This window comes from Corvus moneduloides, chromosome 5 (genome assembly GCF_009650955.1).
Source record: "Corvus moneduloides isolate bCorMon1 chromosome 5, bCorMon1.pri, whole genome shotgun sequence".
NCBI lineage: Eukaryota > Metazoa > Chordata > Aves > Passeriformes > Corvidae > Corvus > Corvus moneduloides.
In genome coordinates this window covers 61564441-61579644 of record NC_045480.1, presented here as the reverse complement: position 1 = coordinate 61579644, position 15204 = coordinate 61564441, and the positions used below count along the sequence as shown (strand labels likewise).

General features: G+C 44.0%; 1 protein-coding gene across 2 annotated transcripts; it reads left to right on the top strand.

The window, feature by feature from the left end:
- The first annotated feature begins 7062 nt into the window (after positions 1–7062).
- LOC116444810 lies at positions 7063–13502 on the top strand. Of its 2 annotated transcripts, none has more exons than XM_032110504.1 (9): positions 7063–7238; positions 7762–7862; positions 8271–8319; positions 8823–8926; positions 9344–9398; positions 10132–10141; positions 10945–11086; positions 12105–12159; positions 12480–13502. In XM_032110504.1, the coding sequence occupies exons 1-9, from the start codon at positions 7125–7127 to the stop codon at positions 12627–12629; spliced, it is 780 nt and encodes a 259-aa protein (XP_031966395.1). In that variant the 5' UTR covers positions 7063–7124; the 3' UTR covers positions 12630–13502. The 2 variants fall into 2 exon arrangements, with proteins under 2 accessions (XP_031966395.1, XP_031966394.1); XM_032110503.1 differs by having other exon boundaries at positions 7759–7862; positions 12480–13499.
- Positions 13503–15204: the final 1702 nt, after the last annotated feature.

Below are 15204 nucleotides of genomic sequence, written 5' to 3'. Positions count from 1 at the left end.
AGTTGCTGCTAAAGCACCTGGAATTTTTGTGCTGTGACTCTGGCTCTACATCTGGAATAATATGGTATTTTGGGATGCTCATCCCAAGCCCCCTGCTCAGCACCACAATGGTGCCTGGCTCTGCTCTTCCAAAACTCACCTGCCAAATAGCACGAGTGGCCACTGAACGTAAAACTGCGTTTCCCTAGGAAAGGGTTTTCCCAGAGTATTGGAGCAAAGCGGGGAGCTGGTCTCTCCTTGCAGTGAAGGGAGAGCAGATGAGGGCTGTCAGAGTGGGAGTTGGCAGGGTGACACTGCCCACCCCTCATGCTCAAACACCCACAGCAAGCTTACAGCTGGGCTAGAGGTAGTCACCAGGTCTGGGAGGTGTTCCTCTGGGACCCTTTGCTCTTTGGCCCTGCTGAGCTGTGTGTTTTTGAAGATTTAATTTAGACTTTTAATAAATATACATTTCTCTTCTGTTCCATATGTTGGTCTTTGTTTTTTAATCAAGGGAAACAGTGATTAATCTACATGTGTTTCTTCACACTGGGACAGTAGAGGCTGTTGCTGAAGGGATTTAGGGTCTTTCATCCCACCCTGTGAGTTAGTGAACCCAAGTGAAGAGTGATATGTACCTTCTGAGGGTACAGAACAAAAAATAAATTGCCCCTAACAATCCCAGCTACTCTTATGAGCACTAATTGTGGGCATGTGGCCAGGCAAGTATGGGTACATACTGCTTCTTCAGGCCAGTGAGGTTGCAAAAAACTGCTGAAATGCTTTTTGAAAGAAGTCTAAAAACCAATGAGGAGCTTTGAGGAACCATTCAAATGACGTTTTGAATGGTATGCTTTCAGGTACAGAGCTCAGTGCTGGCTGCATGGAGGAGGCAGGTGGTGCCCATCACAAATAACTCTTCTCAGATTCTTTCACAGTGTGGTGGCAGCGGGCGCAGCCCAGAGAGACAAGGGTGCCTTCCCTGTTGTAGCATCATGGTTTTTCAGAAGGGGGCAAAAGTAGACAGAGGGAGCAGCTGAAAGCAGCACCTCTCAAAAGAGAAGGAGCACAGCTACAGGACAGTAATGATTTTCTTCCTCACCTGGTGTAGTTACTCAGTGAGACCCATTTTCATCCCACACCAAAGACCAGGCACTGAGAGGGACTGAAATACTGTGCACACCCCCAGAAAACCCCTCCTCCCAGTGCTCAGCCTTCCTGCTCCTAAGCTGGCAGCCAATGCTGGGCAACTGGAGAGGGCCTGAGCACATCCAGGTTTTTGGAGGATGGAAGATACCCTGAAGCCTCAATCCATTGCCTAGAGAAGCACTTACTGCCATTGAGGAGGGTGCAAAGCAGCCCCGGCAATAAGAAACTTACCTGGGTTTTTCTTCTGCAGAAGAAGCCACACAGTACTGCCTACCATCAGGGGGCTTCAAAAATGTTTTCACTTACTCTGAACAGTCTCTAATAGACCATCCACCAGCACTTCCTTCTAAACATTTTGGGAAACATGCTCTGAAGTCACAACCAAGCAAAGGCACATTTTGACACATGGAGTGAAATGCAAATCTCAGTGAGATTAGTAAAAAATATAATCTATTTGGGATCTCTTTTGGTAATCCTTGCCTATTTCCCTGCATCCTCATAGTGGATTTAGAGGGACTGGTCTGCAGGGTTGCTTTGGGGAGCAATTGCCCTGCAGTTGGATACTTGGGTGTATGGCATCCTACCTACATTCACTCTTCTTGAGTTACTTTATGGGCCTTGCGCTGATCATCAGGGTACCCCTGACTTGAGAGAGTACAGAGCTGACAATCCCTGGCCAGTGAAATGTGGGTTTCTCACTTCCTGAGGTTCTCTGGAAAAAAACTTCTCCTGCCAAAAAATCCTGGCAAACTGTAGCCATCATGTGAAAATCCTGATGCCATTCCTCCAGGTGATTAATATACCAAGCCAGTCAGTCTGGGTTCAGCTTAGGCTGCTAGCTATAATTAATCTTTTAAGTTTGGGAAATTGATAGATAAAAACTTCTGTCATGAAATGGAATGGCAAGGGGTGTTTCAGAGATCTTACACCTTGCTTCAAAGCTGGCCTGCATGGGAGGAAATAAAATAGGTATGTGGCCTTTTCAGCTTCCCTGCAATGGGCAGAGAAGGGGCAGGAGCTGTATCTCCCTCCCACCACCAAGTGATGAATATTTTCAATATTCATCACTTTAATTTAAAAGTGTTGGGCCTTACAAAAATAAAGTCTTCCAGCCCCCTGTTGCCATTGTCCAGCAGTGATGAGGAAGATCAAGCCTGACAGCCTTCAAATGTTTGGCTTACTAAAAACTGACCCTCCTTTTTCTCACTGCTCCCTCCTCCCTTATCCCCATTGACACATTCCTGCTAAAAGCCATCCAACTTCTCCCCAAAATACAAGTGGGGCTGAGTCCACTCAGCCAACCTCAGCTGTACCTGTAGAGTGAGTGAACAGGCTCCCTGCCTTAACACATGGGATATTTCATATGCCAGTAAATCCACTTGTGCTTCATCTCAGCTTAAACACTCCTGCTTTCCAAAATTGTTGGGTCCAAAGGGCAAAGTTTTAGATAATAAAAATCCTAAAGGAGATTTAATGCTTGAAATAAAAGTGCTAAGGTGCTAGAGCAACTCCAAATACGTATTTAATATGTGAATAAGTACCTCGTGCCAGGCACTGAATATGACAAATGAAGGGTGTGAGTATGATGACCCAAACCAGCCTTTGATTGAATTTCCACAGGACTGAGAAAAATGAGAAAGTTATCCCCATCCATCTTTAAACACTCAACACTTTGCCAATTACCTAAAAGCAACAGTTGTATCAACAGAGAAATTATTTTAAGAAATGATCCTCCTCATGTAGAGTATGAGCTGAAAATATCCATATGCTATCCACAGCACTGATGAATTTGCACCATCCTCCCCACACCCAAAAGCACCCACAGGACTAGGGGATGAAGAGCATCCCTGTGTCCAGCAGGGCTGGCAGGGGTTTGCTGCTGCTCTCAGGAGCGCCAGCCAAACCCTTTGAACGCTGATCCAGTGGAAGACTGGCTAGAAGAAAAACTGAATTTTAATTTCACTTTTCTTGCTGTGTTGCCTTTCATAGTAGAGCAGGCCTCAAGAGGAAGGTGCTATCCCCAGGAGCAGAGCAAATCTCTACCCAATCCTCTTGCAAAGTGCTCAGCAGAGGAATAGTTGAACACCTGAAAACTTCAAGACTTCAAAGGCTTTAAATAAGAATATAAATTGTTAGACTTTCACCAGTTTAGAAATAAACCCAACCCATCACCAAAATCTTTTGTTTTAATTTTAATTTCTACTTACTGGGGATTAAAGTTAAAACAGTCTCATGAGAGTTTTCAGCCACAGACTAAAAACACGGAGGAGAAGAGAAGCTGTGGATGCCCTGTCCCTGGAAGGCCAGGCTGGCCAGGGTCCCGCGCACCCTGATGTGGTGGATGGTGTCCCTGTCCATGGCAGGAGATTGGAACCAGCTGATATTTAAGGCCCCTTCTGAGCCTAAGCATTCTGGGAAACCATGCGGGTGCTTCTGCTACAGTTAATAGAATGTTGCCACCACCAAACTGTTGCCACCATGATTCCATCCCAGGGCACTCAGGTGACCTGGGGTACGTTAAGTCAGTTGATGGATCCTCTGCTGGGAAGCAGACGCACAGTGTCCGTCTCCTCTGCGTTGTGTCCAGCTTCTCCATCCCCGGTGGGAACAGAAGGTGATTTGCTGACATTTGTGAGAAAAACTCTTGACTGGCTACACACGTAAGTGTAGATTATTTTTTAAAAGGTTTCTGATGCTGAGGGGCTGTTCTGGGCTGCTGGCCCAGCTGCAGGTGTCTGAGGCTCCAGTACTGAACTGGTACAGAAACTGGTGACTCAGGGATGGGAATCCTGGAGCAGGGGTAGTATTTAAGAGAACAGGTATTCCAGATAGGTAATCTCCTCTCTTCTCTTCTGGTAGGTTTGGAAGAACATTGTTCTCTGACCTCTGGAAATCAGGGCTTTGTAGCAGTGTGCTACCTAAAGGAATCTAAGGCATCAATCGCTGTAGCTTCTCTGACATTCCTTCTCTGGTGCCTGTCCTGCTTACTCTTGCAGTGGTTTTAGGTCACAAAACAGCATGAGCACAGTGAGTACTTTACTTCTCAATGCAGATCTGATTCCTAAAACACGTTGTCTGGGGTACTCCCAGAAAGGATTTAAAGAGTTTGTAGCAAATGCACCGGAACAGAAGCCTATTAAGACTTCATGTAACTTCATATTTTGGGAGACTGAAGATTTTGAATCTCTCTGGGTGCTAACAATATTTCAGAAATGCTTACAGTGCGAACAATGACCTGATAAAATTGTAAACTGGTCTCCTCATTTTCAAGCCTTTGAGCTGGGCTTTTTCTTGGTGAGACAGCTCGTAAGAGATCAGGGGATGCCTTTTCCTTGATGCGATGCGATGCACTCAGGGAGGAATGACCTGTAGCACAATTTGATGCTTATTCCAGCCTTTGCATGAGTGTTTTCTGTACTCTCCTGCTTTCATTGCTGTTGCAAAAATGAGGGCCATGTTACCCTTACTCCCACAGAAAATGCTAAGGCTTTGCTCCCTCTTAGAATCAGCGAAAGCGCCGTGGAGAAGCAGATGATTTCGGTCAAGCTCAGAAACGGAGCAGGCTGCTGGCTTCTAGCACGGGTGAAGCTTCAGAGCCAGAGCCAGCAGACCTTGAAGAAAGTGGTACACTTTCTTTTGAGCTTGGTAAGAAGAGAAACTGCTTCTGGAGGGTTGGGGTCCAGCCAAATGTGTGTGTTTGCCAGTCTCTAGGCCCTTTAGTGGGGAGGAAGGGAAACCTGCGATTTTAGGAAGCACCTAGTATGGCATCTCTAAACAGCAAGGCTCCTGACAAGCACATGGGTTTGTTACTGAGCTGCCATACATTTGCACTAATGGGATACAGCTACAATAGCTGTGATGCAAAGGTCCAAGTGCTGCTCAAACACCTGAATGTCTACTCTGAGCAGCTGGCACTTTGCCCAGCTGCCACTACACAGGGTGGCAAACTAAGGTTGGGATCTCCCAAGCTGGAAGCAGATAAGGAAAATTTGTCATTAGCTGTGGAACATGTACAGTATGGTACTGTAAAATTAGGATACCTGCTATGATTCCAGCTTTGGTTTGGGTTTTTTCCAGTGTGATAAACATTCCCTGATGTTAGATGAATCTTGTGTTGGTGTGTACCTCCTCCAAGCTGCTGTCATCCAGCAGAGCTGTGTGAGGAGCTCAGCCACTGTTCCTTGGGCTGGTAATGCTCTCCTGTGGACTGTTGAGAGCAAAGCTTGAGTGAAATGTTGGACACATTCCTGAAGAGAAGAGACTCAGGGCATAGTTGAATCCTACCTCAGCCTGTTTTGCTAGGGCTGCCCATTTCATTCCTCTGCAATTTCTGATCTTGATTCTAACATTCTGGTTTTCAGCTGGTGAAGAATTCATAGGTGTCACAGCTGACTCTCCTGAGTCTGAAGACATCAATCTAACTGGAAATGATTTTGGCAATGTTGTGGTAAGTAGTGAATGACACACTTCTCTCCATCTCACAGTCAAATTAGTTTTCTCTTGTGCTGTTAGGCCTGTCTTCTGGCATCCAAATTGTCTGCCATTCAGGGCTGAAACACAGCTCTGACTTACCTACTTTAGAGAGAGCTCCCAGTTAACCCCAAATGCACGTGTGGATGCATCAGCATCTCTGAGTATCACTTGCAGACTGTGGAAGAGTAATTTAAAAGACCTTGTTGCTCAAAAACTTGGAAAGAATGTTTAGCAATCATGGGAAATGGAACAGAAGGAGCCAATTTAAAGCTGAAGCTGTTCTAGAGATACACAAGATATAGGTCAGTGATTTAAAGAAAACAAAAATATGAGAGGGCAGGAAGCCTTTGATTTCCCAAATATGAAGTGTTTAGCTGCAACACTGGTTTGAGGTACTCCTGTCACTGAGGTACCAAGCACAACTCTGGGGTACAAACTGTTTATTACTCCCAATAAGTATTTAAAGTTTATTAATCCAGTTCTATTTATTATTCTAAGAAGTATTTTAAAAAGATCCAGCCTACAGGGTATTTTATCCATTGAGTTTGGGACGCTACCGCTGCCGTGTGAAGCAGAAACATGCAGCAGGAATAGGAGAAGACCTCGAACTTTATGGAAGAATCTGCATAACCCAGCTCCAATTCTGCAAAAATAAGAGTGGGTTTGGGATTGGGTCTTTTCTTCAGCAGCTGTTCATCTCATACTAAGGCTTTATGACTATCACAGCTGAATTTGCCCATTTGTGGGAGAAAGAGGGAAAGAAACACTTCCACCTAAATCCAGTCAGGGAACTGAAAGAGATGAGGAGGGTTGAAGGTGTTCAGGAGATTCCTAAGTTACCTCTGTTTCCAACCCGTTCTAGCAGGGGGAGCAGAACGAGCAGCACCCACTTGTTTCCAGAGCAGTAGATGAGTTGATCGTGCTACTGGCAAGTGTTGATGATGTGGAATCATCATCACCAAGAGACAGTGATGATGGATCACCACCAAGAGACACAGGATCATCACCAAGAGACAGTGATGATGGGTCACCACCAAGAGACATGGGATCATCACCAAGAGGCAGTGATGATGGGTCACCACCAAGAGACATGGGATCATCACCAAGAGACAGTGATGATGGGTCACCACCAAGAGACATGGGATCATCACCAAGAGACAGTGATGGGTATGTGAGAGATAAAGTGTATCTCTAAGGTCTAATTTCTGGCACAGGGTAGAAAAAGGTTTTTGTCAAGTTTTTGGGTTCTGCTTAATTCTGTGCAAAAACTTCAGACATAGAATATAATATCCTGTCTAGAAGAAAACTAACTAAATAAAAAAATCCCAGCAAAATCCAGCAGAAACCTTTCTTCTCTGTTCATGAAGCCATTAATGAATGTATTTATATCATGGCTTGAGATATGCTGAAATGCTTGCAGTACATAAAAGTTTTTTGAATGATTATGTTGCTGGGCTGGGATGTTGCTAAATCAGAGAAGGGGATGTTTTAATTCCTGACATTTGATATATCAGTAGCCCTCGATGTGTGGTGAAATTAATGGCTGCATGCTGCATGTTCTTTCTGGTTGTGTTCTCTCTAGTACATGGTCATCAAGTGCTGCTAGTTTCTCAAGCTGGACGGATGAGTTCTCAGAGGTAAGGATCCATGAGTTGTCATAATTTCTGTTTTGTGGGAGGGGCATGGGGCAGAGAGGGAACTGCACAGCTCAGCTGGCCAGCATGGGATGCTGAGGGCAGCTGGCTTGAAGCACAGCCCTTGCTTTGAAGTTCCAAGTAGCTCATCCCTCCAAGTCACTTCTTGCTGGTGTGCACTGAGGGAGAAACCCCTGCCAAGGTGGCACTGGCAGATCTGTGGATTCCTCATTATTCTAGCAGCTACTGACAGATTGCAGATATTCAAATCCTATTTGCCTGGTGCCCATAGAGCAGCAAGCTGGAATTCTTTCCTCCCGATCCCTGTCTGGTTTTCTTTCTTCATCAGCTCTTCACCCAATATGAAGTTTTTGTGGATAACATAACTGAATTTGCCTGTTTCGGGGAGAAAGAGGGAAAGATTTGCCTGCAGCCTAAGTTCAGTTAGGGAACTGAAACGGGGAAGCAAGGAGGAGGGTTTTCAGATGTTTTTTAAGTTGCTACTCTTTCTGCTTTGTTGCAGCAGTGGGAGCAGTACCAGGAGCTTCCACTTCTCTCCATAGTAGTGGATGATTCAGTTGCACTACTGGCCAATGATGATGATGAAGAACTGAGAGATAATGATGGGTATGTGACAGATAAAGTGTCTCTCCAAAGTCTGATTTCTGACAGTGTAGCAACAGGTTTTTGCCAAGATTTTAAGTCCTGTTTAATCCTGTGCAAAAACTTCATAGCTGGAATATAGTGGCCTGTATGGAGGAGAACTAAGTAAAAAACAAAACAAAACCATAAAATCCATCAGAAACTTTTCTGTTCATGAAGACATTATTGATTGTATCTTACACTGTGGCTTGGGATATGTTGAAATGTTTGCAGTACCTAGAAGTTCTTGGAATGCTTGTGTTGCTGGGCTGGGATGTTTCTAGATCAGAATAGGAGATACTTAATTTCTGACATTTTATTTATCAGTAACCCTTGTTATGTGGTGAAAATAATGGCTGTATATTTTTCTTGTTCTGTCCACTCCACCACAAGGCTCTTTGGTCCCCTAACAAGTGTGCTTCACGCGGATTGCTTCTTATGGGTAAGAATCCACGTCATCATCCTTTCATTTTCTGTGGGAGGAGAATAGGGCAGAGAGGGAGCTATGGGACTCATCTGGCTAATGGGCAGCTGGCTTGAAGCACAGCCCTTGCTTTGAAGTTCCAGTTTACACATCCCTCCAAGTCACTTCTTGGTGGTGTGTGTTGAGGGAGAAACCCTTATCAAGATGGCACTGCCAGATCTGTGGATTCCTCGTTATTTAGCAGCAACTGACAGATTGCAGATATTCCAAGTCTTATTTGCCTGCTGCCCATAGAGAAGAAAACTGGAATTCCTTACTCCCAATCCCTGATGTGGTTTCCTTTCTTCAGCAGCTGTTCATCTAACACCAATTGTTTGTGGCTATCACAGATGAAGTTGCCCATTTGGGGGAGAAAGAGGGGAAGAAACATGTACAGCCCAAATCCAGTCATGGAACTGGGGGAGCAGGGTGGAGAGTGTGTAGGTGGTTCCTAAACTGCCTCTGTTTCTACCCTGTTGCAGAAGCTGGAGCAAAACCAGCAGCACCCACTTGCTTCCAGAGCAGCATATAATTCAGTCCTGCTACTGGCAAGTGATGATGAAGAGGAAGGAAGAAACAGCAATAGGTATGTGAGGGATAAAGTGTCTCTCTCAAGTCTAATTTCTGACATAGGGTGGAAAGAGTCTTTTGCTAAAGTTTGAGTTTGCTTAATATTATGCAAAAACTTCAGACCTAAAATATAGTGGCCTGTCTGGAAGAGGACTACTTAAAAAAAAAAGAAATCCCAGCAAAATCCAGCAGAAACCTTTCTTCTCGGTTCATGAGGTCATTAATGAATGCATCTTACATAATGGCTTGAGATACACTGAAATGCTTGCAGTATGTAGGAGTTCTTGGAATGATTGTGTTACTGGGCTGGGATGTTGCTAAATCAGAGAAGGGGATGTTTTAATTCCTGACATTTGATATATCAGTAGCCCTCGATGTGTGGTGAAATTAATGGCTGCATGCTGCATGTTCTTTCTGGTTGTGTTCTCTCTAGTACATGGTCATCAAGTGCTGCTAGTTTCTCAAGCTGGACGGATGAGTTCTCAGAGGTAAGGATCCATGAGTTGTCATAATTTCTGTTTTGTGGGAGGGGCATGGGGCAGAGAGGGAACTGCACAGCTCAGCTGGCCAGCATGGGATGCTGAGGGCAGCTGGCTTGAAGCACAGCCCTTGCTTTGAAGTTCCAAGTAGCTCATCCCTCCAAGTCACTTCTTGCTGGTGTGCACTGAGGGAGAAACCCCTGCCAAGGTGGCACTGGCAGATCTGTGGATTCCTCATTATTCTAGCAGCTACTGACAGATTGCAGATATTCAAATCCTATTTGCCTGGTGCCCATAGAGCAGCAAGCTGGAATTCTTTCCTCCTAAGCCACTTTGGTTTCTCCTCTTCTTCTTTTTCTTTTCCTCAGTTCATCTACTATGAATTTTCCTGTTTGGGGAAAATTGAGGGAAAGAAACACCTCCAGCCTAAATCCAGTTAGAGAACTGAAAAGGGAGGAGGGAGGAGGGTGTTCAGGTGGTTCCTAAGCTGCCTCTGATTCTACCCTATTCCAACAGTGGGGAGAGAACCAACAGCAACCTCTTATTTGTTTTCAGGGCAGCAGCTGTTTGGCTACTACTTTTAATATTCTTAACCAAAATTAGATGGCTATAGCCTAAAATTCTTCATCTGTTCTGCTGCAGTTGTTTTGCTGACCTGCTGTTGGGTATGTAGCACCAGGGCTGCACAACAAAATCTAATTGTATTTTCTTTTTTCTCTTTTCCCATATGCACTGATGCAAGCTTCTTGAAGGTGAGTTTACGTTTTATAGCTGATGGAATTGTTATAAATATAATCATTAGTTTTTCTATGTCCTTTCCAACCATCTTGAGCAGCAGGGATTGAAACTGCATTTAGCAAAAGGCAAAGGACAGTGTTAAAGCCTCTGGCCAGTGTCTTAGAGAACGGATCCCATCTGTGTCTGATAGCTGCTATCAAACACAGTGAAAAATCCCCAGAACAGAAGTTGTAGCTCAATACTTATGTAGAAAGAAACTTTAATTTGGTGGCATTTTCTGTTATTTTAATTGATTAGTGCTTGATTATTTTTACATGTATACAGGAGTTGCAGAGATCACTGTTGCATGTGTATTCTGAGAATTAAAAAGCAAACAGCAGTTCTCACCTTTTGGGTGTTACAGACCAGGCCATTAAAAATTGCTCTCCTTTGAATTGTATGTGTTATAATTTTCAAATTATAGACCCTGTTAGTAAGAATTGTGTGAGGGAGCTTCCCTTTATAAGGCAGATTTGTTCACAGGTAGTGTAACTTGTGAAACATATGACACTGAGAATCTCTCAGGTAACATTTTTAGATGTTTGTAAGGTGAATAGAGCAAATGTCTTGTGTTGGTCTGTAGCAGAATAGTCACAATGTGTGGAAGGTTCAGCCTCAATATTTAGGGAAGTAGTTTGTTTAAGATTGCTTTGAAGCCAGTTGAATAGGGTCTGTTTCAAATAGGAACCATTACAGACCATTTATAATAACACATTCCGAAAACAGTTCTGGGGGAAAGAGTAAATAATAGATCTAAGTTATCAAAATTAAATTGCAGAGTGTGAACAACAAAGAAGCCTGTCAGACAGCTCTGTATGGAGTAATGATGATGGAGATGAAGCAACAGATAGCGATGTGTCTGTGACTGATTCTGCATCTGAAGAAGAGGATTCATCAGAAGAGGACACGGAAAGTTCAGAGTACGTATGCCCCATGACTACCAAACATTGAATTTTGACTTTTGTTTTTCATACAGACAAGACTAAGTTTTACTGCTGTGGCGTGGCTTATCTTTGAAACCTTCACTTACTCTACTTATTTCTCTCTCTCAATGACAACCACATCCCATGCTGCATGATGATCAAATGATACCATTTTTACTTTAGGAGAGTAAGGCAGCCCAAGGCAGATGGACAACCTTGCATACAACCTTAAAGACAAGTCTGGGGGTATAGCAAGAAAGGGTGATTAGTCACAGGCCATAGCTCACAATGCATTGCATTATATTTTCATGCCAGGCTCTAGTAGAGCTGTTAGATAAGGAAGTATTTTCATTGGTATTGATGGCTTAGCAGCAGACGGACAAATTCTGTGCAGGTTTTAATAAAGCTGGTGTGCTTTGAGCCTTTTGGATTACTGAAAGGCAACATAGGAGAGAAGTTAATACAAAAAAGGCATGATTTTTTCCTTTGATCTCAAGCTTCTCTGTTACAGCATGTGCCTTCCTGCTCTGTGTAGGCGAGGCTGAAGAGCAGCACTTAACACTGAGCAAAGGGTCCTTTTCTTGCCAGAGCTGTCTGCAGTCTCACTGTAGTGTCAGACCTTGTTCCATTCTAGAAGTGATGCTTTCCAGAGGACGGCTCGATGCTTTAGCTACAAAGCTGTTATTGATGACCCGTTGGACATAAATGCTGCCATATATAGTCTGCCCAGTGCTGGAGGCTGCTGATACTTCAAATCTTAGAGCAGGGTGCCTGACTGCATCCTCCTCCCAATGAAAACCAAGATGCTGTTTCCTTTGGGACAGGGAGACCCACACTCATTATTACATACAGCAAACTGTTAAGAGAGAGTTAAGGTTGTGCAGGGTTCTCCAAAGGAAATGTGTCATGGCTGCTCAGTGCAGTTGGATGATTACGTGACTTTTTATGTGCCAGTGACCCTCGATGTGTGGTGACATAAACAGCAGCATGTTCTTTCTGGTTCTGTTCTCTCTAGTGCTTGGCCAGCAGCTACTATTAGGTGCCCGATCTGCATGGATTTTTACCCACAGGTAAGGACCCACATGTTGTCATCCTTCCAGCTTTGTGGGAGGGGAATGAGGCAGAGGGGGAGCTGTGCAAGCCAGTTGGCTCATGTGGGATGCTGTGGGCAGCTGGTGTGAAGCATAGACCTTGCTTTGGAGCTGTAAAAGTTACTTCTTGTTGGTGTACGTAGAGGGAGAAACCCTTGCCAAGGAGGCACTGCCAGATCTACATGTTCCTCATTATTCAGCAGTAACTGACAGACTGCAGATACTCCAAATCCTATTTGCCTGCTGCCAGAAAAGCAGCAGACTGAAATTCTTTCCTGCTGTGATTTCCTGTCTTCCAGATTATGCGAAGTGGACGAATGGTTTTGTCAACACTGTGTGGCCATATCTTTTGCAGTCAGTGCCTTCCTGTTGCCCTTCAGACTGGCAGCTTTTGCCCAACCTGCAGGGAAGACCTCACTCCAGAAGAATACCATCCCATTTATATATAAGTAGTTCTATTTTTCAAGACAGACTTAGATAGATTTTGGAGGGATAGGTGGTATAAAGAGGTTTTTTTCCTTGTGTATATAGTTTTTGTTGTATAAGGTTCCATTTTCTCTGAATTTAATAATAAATAAATTTTTAATTGATTTAAATATAATCAACTCTGCTCATCTATGTTAGATTCTGCTGGTAGACAGATTTCTTTTAACAGGTGGGTGTAAAACCCTTGGTTTGATCACTCAGAAGTGCTTGTTCGCTTCGTCACAGTGTAGTCACTGATTTTTAGGGGGAAATGCTGAAGGCATAAGCTTTGTAGTTCTTGTGATAGCATGTGTTGTATAGGGAAAAGGAAACAGGCACTGTTTGGGGTGCAAGGACTTCTGTTGCTCAGGACGGACTCAGCTGGATGTTTTGCTTAAAATGTCATTATTTCAATGCTTTGAAGGTTGAAAGAGCAGCAGGTTGTGCACACATCCAAAGACAACTATTTTCTTTGAGAACAATTTGTATGTATCTAGACAGCTTGTTGATGGTCCAAGCTGCTGCTTGCTATGTCCCTGGTTACAATGTTCCATTGATGACTGTCAGCTGATGACAGGAGCACTGCCAGCTTCTATGAAGGTCTTCCCCTTCTAAAAAACCTGTAAGCTCAAGGACTTAAACATAATTGCTTCAATATAATTGCTTTATTATAAATGCTTCAATATTGCTTCAAAACCAGTGCACTATACTAGTAATTTTAGCTACCTATACTGTGCTGCAAATAATTCTGATTAAGCCTTTTTTTTTTTAATGATTATCATTATTGCAACCAATTTAAATGAATAATTCGTTTTATTTTTAAAAATATATTTGGTTTTCCACCCTTAATCCTGCTGGACAAAGTTGTATAAAGGCTCAATTACACCTGTATAATCCCTTGGACATAAACCATTGGCAAAGTGTGCGGCCCAAGATTGGATCCAGCTGCACTAGGCTCCTCTTTGAGGAGTTCAAAAAGCAAGGGGGTTATTTCCACACCTTGTGACTTAATGGGAAGGCTTCTGTAATAAACTTTGTCTGAAGCTCCCACTCTGCCTGCGACACAGGTGCCAAACTCCCACTGTTGTCTCGGGTATCTCAGAGCCCACAGCAGCTGTGGACAAGCCCTTCACACCTGTGTTTCACCTCTGGGAAGATGTGCTGGAGAAGCCTGCTGGCCACAGATCCTTCAGGCATGGCTGCTTTACACACTCCTCCCACCAGGAACTTGATCCAAGGACAATTTCTGGGCATGAAAAGTACACGTTTAAGGGGGGATGGCAGCCCAACTTGACTTGCTTTGTAAATAAACACCAGGGGTGCGTAATGCAATAGCACGTATGCTTGGCCCCAGCTGGGCTGTTTCTCTATACTGTGTTGTTTTGGTGTTCTGGATCAGAAATCTGTAGGTTTGTTTTTGTACCAGCCACTCAACCACTAAACTGCTTAACCTTCTCCACAGTCAGCGTCTCAGAAAAGCCAAACACAAGCAGCTCGGGCTGCATGAAAACATGAGCAAGTGAGCAGCAGACTGGCCTGAAAGCCAAAGGAAAGCTGTAATTTATGGGAAGGGAAGGTCCTTGTTAAATTTGCAGAAAAGAGAATATATATAAATCTAACAAAAGCATGTAATGATTGTCTGGCAGGGACCAGAGGATGCTGCTGCGAGAAGTGGTGATGTGGATCAGCTATCGGATGTTAAACACATTTTGTCTTGGTCAGGTCATAATCCCACATCCTTGATGAGGAGCATCTCTTCCTACTAGTAAAACTGCGGGGATGCTGTTAGAAAAGCAAAAGCTCAGCTTGAATTTAAGTTGGCCAGAGATGTTGAAAACTGCCAGAAAAGTTCTTTAGATACATAAACAACAGGCAAAAACAGAAGGGAAATGTTGGCCCACTGTTAAAAAGGAGAGGTGAGTTAATCACCAGCAGTACTGAAAAGGTAGGGGTTCTCAACACTTCTTTACCTCTGTCTTTGCCGTCACTGCTGCTCTCCACCTTCGGAGAAATTGGATAAAATAGTTGCAGTTGGCATGTATTTAGATGGAGTCCTGATGACAGTGTAGGCTGCACATGCCAGCCATAACAAGGACACCCTTGGGAACCTCCAGAAACTCAGAGCACTGCATGAACACCAGGATTTGTGCCACAAGCAGCAGTTCAGTTTACACTCTAAGTTTTTTATGCAGATCACACCAAGCTTTAAGGCAGGGCTTGCAAAGTTGATTTCTTGGGGATAATATATTAATTAAACAATCAAGCTCATGAGAGCAGAGTTAATGCAGGAGTACAGACACTGGCAGACCTGCCCCAGCAGGGACCATTGCTACAGACTTGTGCAGAAAGCTGTGTGGTGCTGATGGGGAGGGAGACTTGGGGCCATGCTCTTTCCCTCTGCTTGAGCTCTGCCTCTGCTAAGGCATTCCTTAAGTGGATTCCACTTCATTGTTTTGCTCTCTCTCCCCCTTTTCCAGCCCAGTTTCCTCAGCTAGCTGTGCTCCAAGCCTTCTCCCCTGCCAGCCTTCTGGATTTCTGCCCTATTGGCATTTTCCCTCT

Coding starts and splice junctions, on each gene's coding strand:
- LOC116444810 (XM_032110503.1), top strand. CDS start 7,125: ATGTGTGGTGAAATTAATGGCTGCATGCTGCATGTTCTTTCTGGTTGT. Junction 7,239..7,758: donor GGACGGATGAGTTCTCAGAG/GTAAGGATCCAT, acceptor GCTTTGTTGCAG/CAGTGGGAGCAGTACCAGGA. Junction 8,320..8,822: donor ACGCGGATTGCTTCTTATGG/GTAAGAATCCAC, acceptor ACCCTGTTGCAG/AAGCTGGAGCAAAACCAGCA.